This window comes from Cydia strobilella, chromosome 6, assembly GCF_947568885.1.
Source record: "Cydia strobilella chromosome 6, ilCydStro3.1, whole genome shotgun sequence".
Taxonomy (NCBI): Eukaryota; Metazoa; Arthropoda; class Insecta; order Lepidoptera; family Tortricidae; genus Cydia; species Cydia strobilella.
In genome coordinates this window covers 1,286,850-1,304,918 of record NC_086046.1, presented here as the reverse complement: position 1 = coordinate 1,304,918, position 18,069 = coordinate 1,286,850, and the positions used below count along the sequence as shown (strand labels likewise).

Genomic DNA, 18,069 nt, shown 5'->3' with positions numbered 1-18,069 from the left:
TTTACAAGTAGGTATATCATTTGTTTACAGTTTAATAAATGGATCAGTATAATCATAAAGAAATAAGTAACTATAGTTTGTCAAAGGACTGTCTCATTTCAAACATAGACAGAGAGAATCATACTATCTTTACACTAGTACTAGCACCCAAAAGAAAGGGATGAGTGTAGTTTTCCTGGTTGTTACTGACTGACAAATTGGTTTGACCAACTATAGTAAGCATACGAGTAGAATGCTCACTGGATGGCCATACATCAGTTTTGTTATCAAAACGACTATTATTTTCGTAGTCGACGTCTAGCGTCAAGTAGCGGAATTATCAGTACTGCTACTCGACAATAGATGTCGAGACGAACGGAGAGTTTAATGCTCAACAATTTTCAGCTAATTGGTTATTATTGTAATTGTATTGTTATTGTATTGTTGGGTAATTGGTTGGTTGGTTATTGGTATTGGTTAGATGTCGACAACGAAATAACTTGTGTTTTAGTAAAAACAAGTAAAAATAACTGATGTATGGAGTTACCACTCTTTCCTTACTTATATTTCTCTATGGTTGGTAAGAAGTCTTAAAATCTAGATCTAGGATTAGAAATTAGAAAGTAATTTAGGAAACTTATCTTAGTATCGCCATCTATGTAAAGAACTAGAAAGTATAATTTTAGCAAATAAGCAAACAACACAGAAGGTACGAAGTTGTCAATATTTTTCAAAATAATCAGTAAAATATTAAAAAATCTTTTCGATAAAAAAAGTTTACTAAAGCTGGTCAAGCAAATCTTGTCAGTAGAAAAAGGCGGCAAATTTAAAAAATGTAGGCGCGAAGGGATGTCCCATAAAAAATTTGAATTTCGCGCTTTTTTCTACTGACAAGATTTGCTTGACCAACTATACTTTTAACTACGCTGCTAATACCGCCATATATTACAAACACTTGGCACTATTTATTGTCATTTTCATCGTCGCGTCGAGAGATCGATTAATCGAATCGGGCATCAATTATCAATTCAAAAAGAATTTAATGCTAGCAACACTTTTAGAAACTTCATTTTTCTGACGCGTTATTATCTAATTTGAATTTCGAACGAGTAACGAAATTGAAGTTAATTAAAAGACAAAAGTTGTGCTTGTTTTTAAGATTTGTTTTAAAATAGATTAATTTTATTCCTATATTGTGCGTATAATTTGACAACGATGAGTGAATTCAAAACACCAGTGAAAGCGAAGGCGTCGGATTTGAACGAAAAAATTACAATTCCTCCATCGCCGTATTTGAGCAGGCTTGGATATGGAACAGGTGACCTTTAACTTTATTTCTTTAGTAAAAACAATGAAAGCAAGTAGCTAACGCTATTTAAATAAAATAAAAGGAACCGTTTTTGTTGTTCAGCTTGTAATTGCAATGAAATAATTTACTACTTACAGAAAATTTCCATTAAGCCAAAGCAATAAAGAAGTACAGTTTAATTTGTAATTTGTGTATGGTAGAAGTTAGTAAAAGTAACTTGACCAATCAGTAAATAGTAGGTACTCAAGTGTTATCTGTGTGGAAAGCATTACGCATTTATCTATAGGCCATCATGTACGGATTACATTACACAGTCAGACTTTCGCAATTAAACCAGTGTTATATCAATTTACAGGTGTAAATGTAATGCAGCTTATCCGTTCCCCAAAAGCCGGACAAATTCGCTCACCATGGGCGCTCAAAATGATCAACAAGAGAGTCAAACCTTGCAAAGTCTACTCCGAAAGACTGCAAGCCGAAGCGGACCTGTTGAAACGCATGTCTCATCCGAACATAGTCGGGTTTAGAGCGTTCAGTAATGATAAGATATTGTATCTGGGGATGGAGGCTTGTGATTTATCACTGGGAGATATGATCGAGAACAGGATTGACGATGACGCGGAGCCGTTTAGTCCGAAGCAGATGTTAAAGGTATGTTGTGTCATAAGCTTTTATTATTTTTACATATAAACTAAGCCTATAAAATATTTTAATAAATACTCAAATGGCACTTTCCTTATCAAAAGGTACCTCATGGAGATGACAGAATCGTCTGACATTAAACTTGGTAACATTATTTGTAAATTTATACCCTTTATACTACGAAGCGCTGGTGTCCTAGCGGTAAGAGCGTGCGACTTGCAATCCGGTGGTTGCGGGTTCAAACCCCGGCTCGTACCAATGAGTTTTTCGGAACTTATCATTTGATATTTACCAGTTGCATTTCGGTGAAGGAAAACATCGTGAGGAAACCAGACTAATCCCAACAAGTCCTAGTTTCCCCTCTGGGTTGGAAGGTCAGATGGCAGTCGCTTTCGTAAAAACTAGTGCCTACCCCAATTCTTGGGATTAATTGCCAAGCGGACCCCAGGCTCCCATGAGCCGTAGCAAAAATGCCATGACAACGCGAGGAAGATAATGATTATTTGTAAATTTCAACATTTCAGGTAGCACTAGACATTGGCAGCGCCCTAGACTACCTGCACACCAAGATGCAGATTCTGCACGGAGACATGAAGTCCTACAACATCCTGGTCAACGGGGACTTTGTGATCTGCAAGCTGTGTGACTTCGGGGTCACGCTGCCGCTGGACGAGAATGGGAAGGTGGATGTGGAGAAAGCAGGGAAGGCTGTGTATTTTGGTATGTTTGTATTGTATTGTATTGTAGCAACTCGACGACTGGCGCCTATTTTGCGTGACATGGGGGATGGGCTAGTCCTGCCAGCCCAGCTTGTCGAGGAATCCTATCAAACCTCGGGGATCCGAGATGTTTTGCCCTGTATGGGGCCACTCCGCTGCATTCCAGCACCACGTGAGAGGCTGTTTCTTCTGTCTCCGTGCATTTTGGTATATTTATTATAATTATGTTTATGAACATCAATGTAGGAGGCAAATAAGTAGACGAATCGCCTGATGGTAAGCAATTATCGTCGCCTGTACCTAGGTTGCCATATGTCAGGATTTGTTTGGACATGTCAGGATTTTTTACCCTTTTGCGGCCGGACTTGGCAAGTGTCAGGAATTTTAGGAATAACCTCATAAAAAGCTACGCCCCTACGCCAAATCTCTGTTACAAGAAATGTCAGGATTTTTAGGGCGATGTCAGGATTTTTATCAGGACATTTAATTCTTCCATATGGCTACCCTAACTGTACCCCACCTGAGAGGTTGTAAGTGAGTTGCCGGCCTTTAAAGTAAAGTAAATGAATATGGGAATACACTTTTCTTGAAGATTTGAATGTCGTATAACTCTGGAAATACTGCAGGTGACTGTTTATTCCACAGTTTCGCTGTGCGAGGCGGGAATATGGAAAGTAGAAATTAATTCACTCCATTGACATACTTTAACAATTTATAATGTAATGATGATGATGATGATGATGATGATGATGAAAATGGAAATACATGTGGTGACTTAGGTATTCCTTAAAATAATTCTGCATTACAATTTTTGCTAAACTTTAATTTGTTTTCAGGCACCGAAGCCTGGAGTGCCCCAGAAGTGATCCACGGCGGAGAAGTCACCTCCAAGACAGATATCTGGCCGCTGGGGCTAGTTATATGGGAGATGATGGCGCTATCCCCTCCGCATACGCAGGCAAGGAATTTTTACACACTTATTAGCTTCACTGCATACATTTGTCCCCGGTAAGCTCGGCCGAATTTCAACTTCCCATACAAATTTCGTTCTCATTTTAAAACTACGTGTTGGATTGTAATGAAATTTTGCACAAACATGAGGTAATGATTTTTTTTTACTACGGTATTCAGATACCGTAGTAAAAAAAATACAGCGAATTTAAGTTTTTCATACAAAACTTGTTTTTGCTCTATTTCGTTTGTTTTATAAACTGGAGCTATATAAATTAATTACAGATCTAGACATACCTCTCATATCTATGTCTGTAATTAGTTTATGTAGCTTCAGAGCTACATAAACTAATTACAGACATAGATATACCTTACCCTATTGTAAGTACAAAGTTTCAGAGGAAACTAGATACTCGTTTTAAAATGAGAGCGTAACTACGTTTGTATGGAGAACCGAGCTTGCCGGGGACCCTTGACTTCAAACATTGAAACTAAAATAATATGAATATGAACCTGGTAACCGAGTCAATAAAAATTTAGAGTACTTCCTTAATTCTGATTACAATGCAATTTTATCTTATTCGTCTATAGTCTGCACCTTCTTAAATTATTTTTTTGCCAAAGACCCTAATCTGTTAAACAACAGTCTTTGTTTTTGCGCGTGCGCGTGCCCATTGTTGGTGAGCGCGTGGCCATTGTTGGTCAAACAAACATCAAACATTTATTCAGCAAATAGGCCACAGGGGCACTTTTACATGTCAATTTTTACAAAGCAATAAAATTAACCAAAAATTACAAAAAACAATTACACATATGGAATCAATAAAATATTAGATACTTTGTCAGAGATGTATCCAGTCTAAAGCGCATGCCACTCGCTGATACACAACGGTCACACGCACGCATAAAAGGAACAAAGGCTTTTGTTTAACAGATTAAGGTCTTTGGCGAAAAAAATCATTTGAGAAGATGCAGACTATATTAATAGTGTGTTGCCATGGTAAACCATACGACTTGACAGTTCGTGGTTCGTCTAATACCGTTCGAGAAATGGGCCCCTGATGTGTTTTTTTTTAGTTAAAAAAATAGGTACTTCAATAAGTGTATGCTCGCAGGACACCACTGTGGAGATGGAAAGTGATATGGAGGAGTCTATGAGCGAGGACTACTTCTCTGATAAATATGGTGAGAGCTTTAAAATTTAAAATTTCCAAATTCCAATTCTATTCAATTTTCATGATTTCATGATACTAGATTCGTTTGTGTTGTTTTCAAGCAAAAGGCACCAGATTGTCGCTTGCCATAAGGATGCTCTGAAAGGTTTTTCGTATAAGCAATTTTCGTCCTTATGGTAAGCGACAATGTGGTACGTTTTGATTGAAAACATCAAGTCAAAGTTTGCTCATTTGAAAAATGAAAATATTTTATTACATTAATAAAATGTTACATTACAAGGTAGTAGGTTGGGACTTCCTATTAAGTATATTATACCTGTATCAGGAAGCCCCGCTCCTCCGTTAGCAACAAGTTGTATTATTAAGTTTAACAAAAGCAGAAAGAAATGTATCCAGTTAACCTAATACAATTTTATCTACATTAAATGTGTGTGTGTGTGTGTGTGTGTGTGTGTGTGTGTGTGTGTGTGTGTGTGTGTGTGTGTGCGTGCGTGCGTGCGTGCGTGCGTGCGTGCGTGCGTGCGTGCGTGCGTGCGTGCGTGCGTGCGTGCGTGCGTGTGTGAGTGCGAGTGTGAGTGTGTGTAGTTGTAGTTGTGAGTGTGTGTAGTGTACTGTCATAGTCTAGATTACCTTAAAGTCCCTTTACACTTCATCTTTAATTTGGCACTTTGTACTGGGTCATACCCTCTTCGCTGGAAACTCTCGAGGGTGAGACCTATACCAAATGCAAATGACGCCACAATCGTGGAAAACTATAGGCCCATTGCCGTCCTTTCCACTCTGGCCAAGCTCTTCGAGTCAATAGTCCACCGAACTCTATGCGCACAGGTAAAGCCATTTTTATGTGACGCACAACATGGATTCAGACATAGTCGCTCGGTTAACACCAACCTATTAATTTTGGCTGATAGCATATCTGAGCACCTGGATAGAGGTATCCAAGTCGATGTCCTTTATTTTGATTTCAGTAAGGCTTTCGATCGCGTGGATAACGATGTGTTGTTGGCGAAACTGGATCGGATTGGCTTTTCTCCCGCATTGTTGTCATTCTTCGCTAGTTATCTACGCGATCGGCAGCAGTATGTCAAGCATGGATGCTTCGTCTCGGCCCCTTATCATACCCGGTCTGGGGTCAGTCAAGGCTCCATATTAGGTCCTTTCTTATTTGGGATCATGATAAACGACCTCAGGTCAGTCCTTCAATCGGCTCAGTGTCTCCTATATGCAGATGACCTTAAGTTGGTATATGGAGTGGAGCAGAGTACTGACTGTGAGTCGTTACAAAGGGACATCGACTCGGTTTTTCTCTGGAGCACCGAAAACAAGTTGCTGTTCAACCCGGCTAAATGTTGCGTCTGCACTTTCAGCCGTGCTCATATGCCGTTGCATGCACAATATGTGCTGGGATCCGAGCCTATAAACCGCGTGTGCTCTATTAAAGATCTGGGTGTGGTCTTCGATACGCGGCTTACTTTCCACGAGCATATCTCGACGCTTGCTAGCGACTGCTTTCGAAGACTGGGCTTCGTTGTACGCAACCTTCGTCAATTTAACGATCCTGTTGCGATCAGGCTTGTCTATAATGCGCTAGTAAGAAGCAAGCTTGAGACATCATCGATCGTTTGGCATCCCTACGAATCTACCTACAGTTTGCTTCTTGAAAATGTACAAAAAGCCTTTTTAAGGTTTTTATACAAGAAAATGCTTGGCTATTACCCGTTTCTCTATCCGACGAAGTATCTCCTTGGGGCCTTAGGTTACAACTCTTTGGAGGTGAGACGTAACCTTAGCTTATTGACGTTTGCGTGTCGGACCCTGCGCGGTGATTCAGACTGCCCAGAACTGGTGAGTCGACTCGTGCGACTACATGTACCGGACATCCCCAGGATAGCCCTCAGACCGCGGCGACGCTTTGCCGGAGAGACGCACCGTGTCGCGCCTCAACTCTCCGCTGCTCCGTGCCATGTGCCCTCACACAGTTGAATGCTCTCTTGGCATCAGCACCCGAGTGCGACCTGTTTGCGTGGCGATGGGCGTCTGTGAGAAATGAATGCCTGAGATTCTGTGAGGTGATGGATGCGAGGCCTACATCCGTGAAAGTTTAATTAGTAATAGTTATTTGTAATTGTGTTATTTGTAAATATCTGTTTGTACCTGATTGTTATTTTTAATAACCTGTTTGTTTAATGTTAATTTTAAGTTTCATGGCGCATTGGATTTCTGTAAAGTCATGTAACATATTTTCAAATAAAAATAAAATAAAATAAAATAAATAGTTGTAATCACAGTAAATTCAGTGCCGTCTATCGACACACTTTAAAACTCAAAATGTAGATTTATAAAAAACGATAAAATGTATTTAAATATGGATAAATGATTTTTTCACTTTCATTAATTCTTTTTATATGATTTTGATCCATGTTCTTTCACTGATATGCGTTAAAATTGTTAAATAACAAACGAAACCGTCAACGCCCTCTATACGAGAGTAGGCCAAAGCTAGTGGCGCCATCTGATCGAGAATCAAATTTTCGTGATTTTCGAGGCACATTTTTTCCTTAGACTATATCCATCTATTACGGAGTTATATCTATCTTTGGTATTAAATATTGTAATTTGAACTACTTGAAACTAGAACCGATCGCAGCGCCACCTGCGTTGAGTGCACATTTCTCAGAGCAACATTAATTTCAGGCACCCGTCCACCGATCCCGGCCAACATCGAAGTATCTGTATACGCGGAGCCCCTCGGCGTGTTCCACGCGTGCACAGAATGCGAGCCCGAGCGACGACCCAGCGGGAAACATCTCGCCGATGCGGCACAAGCTATGCTCAACGTATGAAATCGTTCATTATATAGGGTCTATGCGCTAGTTTCCGTCCATGCTCTAATTTTCGTCCACTTGACGGATTAACAAATATTTCATTTTTAATTTGCTGTTTGCGAAATATCATGTTTATTTAGATAGATATATTGTTTAGACATTGAAGATTGCAATAAGTCCAAATTTGTGGAGGAATGTAGGTTAATATTCAAATTTCGTCAAGTGGACGAAAACTAGCGCAATGACCCTACTCGATATGTACTAATAATTCAACATATATCTGAAATCCTGTCTCACAGAGTGTAACAGCTGTAAGTTCAACCACAGATTATATTATAGTTCTTTCGAACAGATATTTATCTCTCAAAGAAAACGCAAATACCTACCGTTTTGATACCTACACAAAAATACAATGGAGTGACCTTCAACGCGCCGCTCCCCGCACCGCGCTCGCCGACACAACGCTAGGGTTGCCGACGCTTCTTTCAAATACTTAGGTGTCTTAGATAGATATCTAGCCGTAATAACATTACCTACATCTTTAAAACAATTTAATAGTACCTACGTAGCTTGTAACGATCGTAAAAATTATAACAGTAGGTGTATGTACCTATATAGAGAATGTCTACTTACTTTTCCTCATCCGCCGAAAGACGAAAAAACTATGCGTCCATCTACACGACAAGCTGTGTTATTTGTTCGTGACGAAGACATTTTTTGGCAAAGCGCGCGGTGACGTGAGCGCGTGTGGCAACCAACTGGCTAGCTTGAGTCCCGCCGGCGGGAAGCGAGTCGTAGGTATAAATCCGAGCTAGCGCGGCGAGTTCCGTAGGCCTGGCTCAACCATCGGAAAACCAATTTTTTGTAAAACGTCGCTACACAAACAATCGACACTTAATACAGGTAAAGAGAGTAAATATGTGACGTTTTCAACCAAAAGGTACCACATTGTCGCTTGGTAATAAGGTTGATTTCTAATTGAAGCTATATGGAAATAGCGCCATACTGACAAGCGACAATAAGTACCCTTTTGGTTGAAAATGGCACATATGACCGTTTGGCGGCAAATTATATACATGAATGAAACTTTTTTTTTAAGTTGTACGTTGGGGGTACCCCCCTGCCCGGTAGGACCCCTAAATTTTGGTAGGACCCTCATTTTTAGTATCTTCTGTTCTAGTTTTATACAAAATTTCATTGATGTATATAATTTGCCGCCAAACTGTCATATGTATCGTTGAAAAAGTGCCATTCTGGCGCTTTGACAGGTTATTCGTTTAAAGATACAATCAAATTTCATCCTTATGGTTAACGACAATGTGGTACTTTTTGCTTGAAAACATGTTTATTACTTCCTGTATTATAAACAATGGAGCAAACATTCTATTTTTAAATCTATCAGTATTATCAAAGATAGATAATAACTCCGTAATAGATGGATACAGTCTAAGGAAAAAACGTGCCTCGAAAATCACGAAAATTTGATTCTCGATCAGATGGCGCCACTAGTTTTGGCCTACTCTCGTATAGAGGGCGTTGACTGTTTCGTTTGTTATTTATAATTTTAACGCATACCAGTGAAAGAACATGGGTCAAAATCATATAAAAATAATTAATGCAAATAAAAAGATCATTTATCCATATTTAAATAAATTTTATTTTATCGTATTTTTATAAATATTTATTTTTAGTTTTAAAGTGTGTCGACAGATGGCAGTGAATTTACTGGGGTTACAAAATTTACTATGACAGTACCGCTCTAGTATAAGTTACTCTATGGTATTATTAGGTTTCCAAAAAAATAATTGTCAAAACGTTGTAATAAAACAAACATCAAATATGGAAAACAACTATATTTCCGTAACATAAATACAAATTTAACAACTATTTAACCTTCAACCTTATATACCTACACTCAGTCATTGTAACTAAACTGATAGTAATTAACACACTCCTTAGTTTGACATAATTATTGAAAGTCGTAATGTAATGATTGCCATATGTGTCGTTCTCAAGTAAAAGGTACCACATTGTCGCTTACCATAAGGGTGAAATTTGCTTGCGTGTAACCTGTCAGAACGTCATTGTGGTAAGCGACAATGTGGTACCTTTTACTTGAGAACGACACATATTATCATTAGTTATAATTCTAAAACCGTTAAGTTTTCAACATTTTCCTTAGGTTATCCTATAGATAGGTTAGGTTTGTTTTATGGCAATCCTGATAAATTACGCGTTTCTGAGAAAAAACAAATTATGACTAACGATAATGTGGACAAACAATATGACTTAAAACTATATGGGAAACAATAAAGACCCTAATTAACATGTTATATTTCATATTGCTATGGAAATGAGACAAATGCATAATATTTCACATTGGAAATTTCTATTTCATTTTTTGAGTACTTTATAATATGTATAAAATATAATGCAGTTCTCGAAGTGAAGTTATTATTTCTAAGTTAAAATATAATGCATTGTGTAATATCAACCTTGTATCTTATCTATTTAAGATCGAGATTCTTTACAAAGATTTTAAATATTGACTTGACTGAAATTTCACAGAACAATGTTGAGACTTACATTAGGTACTGGGTCAAAAAATTTTTCGTTGTAGTTTTTTTTCCCAAAAAAATGTAAGTGGAGCTTTATGTATGGGGTGAAATTTAGTTTTAATTTTTCTCAAGATAATTATAATCTACTGGTAGAAAGGCATGTAAGCACTCAACTTTTTTATTTATTTGATAAAAGACAAAAATAGAAGCGTGACAGTGGGTCAGAAACAACACAACGAAAATATTTGACCCAGGTATGTTAGAATTTCGTGCTGAATTCGATTATGCGATCATATTAATTAACATTCGTGCGTTTAATAACGAAATTTCGATTAAATACAATACAAACAACACTTAATTACCATTGAGCGGTTAAAATACGCGTTTTCATATTATATACAACCCTTAAAACTAATTTATGAAAAATTGATGGTTAGGACGGCGGTTAGAAGAATAACAATAAAATATAAAAAAATAAAGGATAAAAGGATAAAAGATAAAAACAAATGTGGCTTGACATCAGAGGTCCTTATGCACATGAAGCATGGAACGCGGCAAATATGGGGCATTTTCTATGAAAAGGGACCTTATTGTCGATGGCGCTTACGCCGCACAGAGTCGCGCGGCATTGTATTTTTATCGAAGGATCGTTTAAAATGGCGTAAGCGACATCGACAATAAGGTCCCTTTTCATAGAAAATGCCCCATATTTACTTGTTTTTATCATGCTTTTCCAGTTTTGTGTATTATATGTAGCAAATGTGCATGTACATGATAAAATATAGTTTTAACGTAAAACGTGAAACCCAATTATTGAAAAATCGCATGTGCCTTTACTTCTAGAAAATACACCTTTCACAATAAGATTTTGTAGTACCTATATGTACTTGTTGCAGAACCATTGCCAAGTTTTTCGGTATGTGATTCGAAAATATGCTTATTCTTGATTTGCTACTTTTGCTTATTTAGAAAAAATGTCTTTTGGTTTGGTTCTTAAAAACCTTGTGCTTGATGCTTGATAACATAAATAATTGTGACGTTTTCAACCAAAGGTACCACATTGTCGCTTGTTGATAAGGTTGATTTCTAATTGAAGCTATATGGAAATAGCGCCTTACTGACAAGTGACGATAAGTACCCTTTTGGCTGAAAATGGCACAATTTTCGATTAAAATAGAAGTTCTAATTATATGTTAGCAATAAGCTCCATGCATGAATTTATTTTTATTTTTGGATTCATAATACATTCATAACACCGGAAATGATAAAAATACTTTTGTAAACTTTAACATTATTTTATTAAAAAATATTTAAAATGTTGAAAATATTTGAGCGATTGAAACGCTCATAATTTTTGGCGCGAATTCGACAGAGCGTGATGACGTCACACGTTGGGCGGCCCAACTGACGTTTGCTACTAATGACACTAATCTGTCGAACGCGTGACGTCACGTGGCGTTTCGAGCGTTTCGCTCGCTAGCTTTTCGCGGGCAAATTTTTGTACTTTTTATTTATAATTTTAAGTAATTAAATGGTAATTTAAAAACGGAAATGCATTTGTAACATGATATAACGGTAACAAACATCCGAATAAAACATATTTCGTTCAAATATAAACTTCATGCATGAGGCTAATTGCTCATGCATGGTTGACTAGTATTAAATTATAAATAAGTGTACTTGTATGTTTCACTTAAGATTAAAACAGCACCAATTAACTCAAAAGAGTCTAAATACACTTAAACTTAAAGTAATAATGTGTACTTAAAATTTAAAATAAAATGATCATTGATCACTTCTGAAGTAAAGCCTTGATGTTTGAAATTAAATACTAATAATTTCTAACAAATAAAAAGTACTCATAATTGCATTTTTAAGGCATAATCGACAGAAAAAATTAAAACTATATAATGTAAGGGTTAGAAACATACATTTTTCATTTATTCATAATTCAAAATTGACTTTGTAAGCTCTCGCATGAGATAACTGTTACTGTACATATTTATTTTATTTATAAAGCATATATATATAGACCGGTCTGGCCTAGTGGGTAGTGACCCTGCCTGTGAAGCCGATGGTCCTGGGTTCGAATCCCGGTAAGGGCATTTATTTGTGTGATGAGCACAGATATTTGTTCCTGAGTCATGGGTGTTTTCTATGTATTTAAGTATTAAATATTATATATATCGTTGTCTGAGTACCCATAACACAAGCCTCCTTGGGCTTACCGTGGGACTTAGTCAATCTGTGTAAGAATGTCCTATAATATTTATTTATTTATTTATATAACTCCAACAAGTCCAAAATCGAGGTCTTGAAGTAATTTGTTCAGAAATTTATGTAACGTTGGATTTTGCTTAGTATTTAATGAGAATCGACATTTCGCATTTGTATAAGCCATCAAATAGATAGTGACAGCCAAAATTGACAAATATGTGCCATTCCCAACCAAAAGGGTACTTATTGCAGGTTGTCAATAAGGCGCTATTTCCATATAGCTTTAATTTGAAATGAACCTTATCGACTAGCGACAATGTGGTATCTTTTAGTTAAAAACGTCACATATTGTAACGTACCATATAATGTGTTCCGATGTATTTGGCCACTTTGGTCGTTCCTATCTATTTCATGCTGACTGTACCGTATTTTAGAATGGAATTGTCATATATATTTTGTAGATTAGTGATTAATTTTAATATAGTGAACTAAGAACAGTAGCCAGTTTCTCAAAAGCTTGTAGCTTGTAATACAAGTGGAAGTCCCTAACTAAAGCTGTCAAAAAGTGACATCCGCTTGTATTACAAGTTACAAGCTTTTGAGAAACGGGCCCCTGATGTACAGTCGCCATCAGATATATCGGAGCAGCCGAGGTGCTCACAAATATTTGAACATGCACTCTAACGCCTAGAGAATAGAGGTGTGTTTAGATATTTGTGAGCACCTCGGCCGCTTCGATATATCTGATCGCGACTGTACATTAGTAAATGTGAGGTATGTATGCATAAGGCGGGCGTAAAGCTAGGTTATGACTATATCTACGGTTAGTGGTGTATACGAATACAAAATAGTTATATTTTGCGATGCGTTATGAATATATGAGATTTATATAACAGATCCTTTCGTTTTAATTCAACTTTTTCTCTCAGTACAGTCGCCATCAGATATATCGGAGCGGCCAAAGCGCTCACAAATATCTGAACACGCCTCTATTGTGAAAGCGTTATAGTGCGTGTTCAGATATTTTTGAGCACCTTGGCCGCTCCGATATATCTGATGGCGACTGTACCTACGTGTAACGAGTCTTATCAGGAATTTTGTCAACTAGTTTTTAAAAATACATATAATAATGGGCCATAAGCACACAGAAAAACAAAAATCGTGTACATAATTATGTACCAAGCTGCCAAGTGTACTTACATGTTTCGGCATGTAGGTACACAACACACAAGTGTCAAAATATTTTCAATAATGTTAATATCCAGAGTGGAAAATGAGGACTACGTCTGTATTAAAAGCAGGGCTCGGAACCGGTATTTTTTAAAAACCCCGAAATAGCCCAATATTTTGATTTTTTTTATGCTCATTACGTAGGACTGAATCGTGTATTTAGGAAACAATTTTGCATTATTAAAACGTCCCATTAAAAATGAAATTATAAACAAAAGAACGTAATAATACCGGTATTTTTGTATGGAGCAAATACCGGTTTCCGACCCCTGATTAAAAGGCGATCTCGCGCGGGTCCTCCACTTTCGTCTTCCTGACAAGACGTTACATTATCATTTTAACTCGACCGCTACGAGCCCTCCAGCCTCTTCAAATACGCGGCTACATCGTTCTTCCTCGCCGCTACGGCCGCGTGTAGTGGGGTGAGCCCGGCCGCGTTGCGCAGGCGCGGGTCGGCGCGGCGCGCGAGGAGTCTGACGCAGGAGAGCTGCCCGAACATGGCGGCGCCGTGCAGCGCGGACTGACCGTTCTGGAATAATAAAGCGGGTCTCTGACTTCCGGTTCGAACGCCATCTTGATAGTAGCCTCGTGATTAATTCCTTTGTTTTTTGCTCATTAATATTGTTTAAAGTGTAATATCGATAGCTTTATTATATAATAATCTAATGTGGTAGTGTGCAGTGAATGGAGAATTAATCTCAAAGCGTGTTTAACCACCATTTTGGAGTCAACGGCCGGTAGTCCACGTGCTTCTCGTAAAATCCAGCTATCGGTTTTACGAGACAACTACAACAACCACCGAACAGCGTCGTGCTCTAAGAGCATTTATTTTGTTCCTACCCTTTTACGTGACATTGGCTACGGGCAACACCGCCCTCAAGTCCATCAAGAAAAAAAAAAAAAAAAAAGCGGGTCTCTGTTAGACTCTGTTGACACTATTGTTTCCATAAATTATATAAATATCATATACAAAGGAAAAAAAACTGGCCAAGTGCGAGTCGGACTCGCACACAAAGGGTTCCGTACCAAATCTAGATATAACTCCGTAATAGATGGATACGGTCTAAGGAAAAAACGTGCCTCGAAAATCACGAAAATTTGATTCTCGATCAGATGGCGCCACTAGTTTTGGCCTACTCTCGTATAGAGGACGTTGACTGTTTCCAAAGATAGATATAACTCCGTAATAGATGGATACAGTCTAAGGAAAAAACGTGCCTCGAAAATCAAGAAAATTTGACTCTCGTTCAGAGGGCGCTACTAGTTTTGGCCTACAGTCGTATAGATAGCGTTGACGGTTTCGTTTGTTATTTATCATTTTAACGCATACCAGTGAAAGAACATGGGTTAAAATCATATAAAAATAATTAATGCAAATAAAAAAATCATTTATCCATATTTAAATACATTTTATCGTATTTTTACAAATATTTATTTTTAGTTTTAAAGTGTGTCGACAGATGGCAGTGAATTTACTGGGGTTACAAAATTTACTATGACAGTACCGCTCTAGGTACCATTATCTATAAAAACGGTCACCCATCCAAGTACTGACTCCGCCCGACGTTGCTTAACTTCGGTAAAAAATCACGTTTGTTGTATGGGAGCCCCACTTAAATCTCTATTTTCTGTTTTTAGTATTTGTTGTTATAGCGGCAACCGAAAATTGTCATCTGTGAAAATTTCAGCTGTCTAGCTATCACAGATCACGAGATACAGCCTGGTGACAGACGGACAGCGGAGTCTTAGTAATAGGGTCCCGTTTTTACCCTTTGGGTACGGAACCCTAAAAATTACCCAAGCCCGTGCCCCGGGGCTGGAATCGAACCGGCGTCCTCCGTTTACGCGACAGATGCCTCGACCACTATGTATATGGTTTTTTTTTTCCTTTGTATATGATATTTATTTCGTTTATAGTTTAAATAGTAGTGTGCCTACTTCTAAAAACCACAAATTAAAATATATTCATAAGAAAGTAATTTAATTTGTTCTCAAACTATTGTTTCCCATAAAGTTTTAAGTCAATGTGTTTGTCCGCATTTTCGTTAGTTATAATTTGGTTTTTCTCAGAGACACGTACCTTCTCAGGATTGCCATAAAACGAATCAGGAATGACTCGAAACGAGGGTCGTAACCTCTCTCCCTCAAACGCTGCCCCGATTCGCTCAAGTATATTTTGGCCTCGGCACACCAACACAAATTAATATCAAATGAGTGACATTTTCCTAATCATAAAGCAATTATTTTATGATATAGGATGCAAACGACCGGACGAATCGCCCGATGGTAAGCGATTCCTGTCGCACATGGACACCTCCAACACCAGAGGGGTTAAAATGTGACAGTTCATTTCACAATCGCACGGCCAGGGCGAAGCAGGATTTAATGTTCAAAACACTAGGTACTTACTGGCAACAGGCCGAGGTTGGGCCTATACTTCAGCAGCTCGACGACGACGGCAGCGTGCCCCTTGTGCGCCGCCTTAAACAACGGTGTGGCTCCATCCTGAAATAAACGTCACATTTTATTAACTTCTGGGATTAGTTGCCAAGCGGACCCCAGGCTCCCTTTAGCCGTGGCATAAATAACAGGAAAACGCGAGGAAGATGATGACTTTTATTAACTCGATAATCCTGGTCATGGCACCAATAGAAATTTGAAAACTCCCGATTGATATTCGTGAACGTTTGCATTTCGAAGACCGCTTTTGATAAATCAAACTTTTGAACTCAAATCATTTTCTACAGCATAATAAACCTAGTTCTTTTTATACAGACTGTCTTAAACAATAAAGAGCATCAAAGTTTACTTATGGGCACGGGGTAAATAATTGAAGTCATAAACCTACGTCGAATTTTCCAAAGATATGTCTGTTGTGGATGTCTTTTTAAGGCAGCGGCGGGCTTAACCATTTGCGAGGCTATTAAACCCTTGCGTTTTATTTTATTAGGCCCTTGTGTTTGTGCTAAGAAAAAAATATCTGCTCTGGTAGTCGCGGGAGACTTCAGGCCTGTCTTTCTCGCTATTGAGGTCACTCGTTATTGCGACTGTTTGTTCTATTCTCTTACTGACCTGTCGTATCTGGTCGACCCTCGCTCCGGCAGCCAGCAATGTCCTCGCGACATGGTCGTGTCCGCACTGCGCCGCTATCCACAATGGAGTTGCGCGGTCGGCGCGTGCGGAGTCCACTCTAGCGCCAGCTGTGAGTAATGTTCGACAGACGTCTTCGTGGCCGTTCTGTGCTGCTATGAAGAGGGGGGTGGCTTTGTCCTGGAAAATAAATAAGGTGGCACTATTATCATTTTATACGTTGAATTTTAGCAAGTCTCTCATTTCACGTGATTTAGCCCAGTTGCGTCCTCATCTGCTGCGTACTTGGCATCTTTTTTTCGCACGATCTTCGGCATCATCTTTTATGATGCTATTGGCGCACATAATCAATAATCATTCCTCACAACCCTCTAGGGCTTTCTCCTTTCCCAGCCCATGAGGAAGCAGCATATACAGCTTCAATGCTAATAAAATGTATACCACACGCTTTTTAGCCCAGGCTGCAAAAATATAAGCCGTCAAAAACGATTCGAAAAACAGAAATCCGGACCGTTTCTTACTTATGCATCCTAGCAATGCATGGCAATCTTCAATCAAAGTTTTCTGTCCAACAAATCTGAGTCATTCGGCGTACTCAAATGTACCACGTGTGTAACACTCACTCGTCAGTCAGTCAGTAATGTCAGTTATTATAAAATATAAACAATATTTTCAAATTCTTGCCTTCATGGCAGAATTGACATTCGCTCCTCTTGCGATCAGCTCTTCGACGACAGGTAGATGCCCACATTGGCACGCCACGAACAACGGGGTCCCGCCATCCTGTAACACGAAAGCAATTATGTTCAATTAGACCCTTTACTGACTAAATTCATAGCCCTAAAAATAAACGAACAGCTCTGCTAACTGCTTGTAAAACCTTCTTGAAAAGCACTAATCCCAGCACTAAATACTTATTTCGATTAATCTCAGCACCTCCATCATGTTTTTTTTGCGTAGATACTACAAGATTTAAAAACCGGACAAGTGCGAGTCGGACTCGCCCACCGAGGGTTCCGTACTTTTTAATATTTGTTGTTGTAGCGGCAACAGAAATACGCATCTGTGAAAATTTCAACTGTCTTAGCTATCACGGTTCATGTGATACCTACAGCCATAGACGGTCAGCAGAGTCTTAGTAATACGGTCCCGTTTTTATCCTTTAGGTACGGAAAAAGTTCCCTTGTGCCTTACAAGATAATGTTGATTATCAACTGACCGTGCTCGGAGCGTCGATGCCGGCGCCCGCGTCGAGCAGCAACCTCGCTATGTCGAGAAACCCGTTCTGGGCCGCGAAGAATAACGCGCTCGTTCCTGTCTGACATACACGACACTTTAATAACACACAATAATAATAATAATAAGTAATGTGCA

General features: G+C 38.5%; 2 protein-coding genes across 3 annotated transcripts in view; one reads left to right on the top strand and one right to left on the bottom strand.

Annotated features, from left to right (window-relative positions):
- Positions 1-1,060: 1,060 nt before the first annotated feature.
- LOC134741956 (lymphokine-activated killer T-cell-originated protein kinase homolog) lies at positions 1,061-13,272 on the top strand. The gene is made up of 6 exons (XM_063674852.1): positions 1,061-1,297; positions 1,644-1,939; positions 2,455-2,650; positions 3,486-3,607; positions 4,716-4,785; positions 7,470-13,272. The coding sequence occupies exons 1-6, from the start codon at positions 1,195-1,197 to the stop codon at positions 7,616-7,618; spliced, it is 936 nt and encodes a 311-aa protein (XP_063530922.1). The 5' UTR covers positions 1,061-1,194; the 3' UTR covers positions 7,619-13,272.
- LOC134741959 (ankyrin repeat domain-containing protein 29) overlaps positions 13,256-18,069 on the bottom strand; it is a 65,653-nt gene continuing 60,839 nt past the window's right edge. For both annotated transcript variants that reach the window (XM_063674857.1, XM_063674856.1), the window contains 5 exons: positions 17,915-18,013; positions 17,380-17,478; positions 16,678-16,875; positions 16,015-16,110; positions 13,256-14,134 (listed from right to left, as the gene is read on the bottom strand). In XM_063674857.1, the coding sequence (XP_063530927.1) occupies positions 13,955-14,134; positions 16,015-16,110; positions 16,678-16,875; positions 17,380-17,478; positions 17,915-18,013 (672 nt within the window). In that variant the 3' untranslated portion in view covers positions 13,256-13,954. The remainder of the gene's footprint in view (positions 14,135-16,014; positions 16,111-16,677; positions 16,876-17,379; positions 17,479-17,914; positions 18,014-18,069) is intronic.

Bases quoted from the DNA above. Each gene is read 5' to 3' on its own strand.
- LOC134741956 (XM_063674852.1), top strand. From the start codon at position 1,195: ATGAGTGAATTCAAAACACCAGTGAAAGCGAAGGCGTCGGATTTGAAC. The intron at 1,298-1,643 runs GTGACCTTTAAC...ATCAATTTACAG, and splicing joins CAGGCTTGGATATGGAACAG to GTGTAAATGTAATGCAGCTT. The intron at 4,786-7,469 runs GTGAGAGCTTTA...CATTAATTTCAG, and splicing joins CTACTTCTCTGATAAATATG to GCACCCGTCCACCGATCCCG.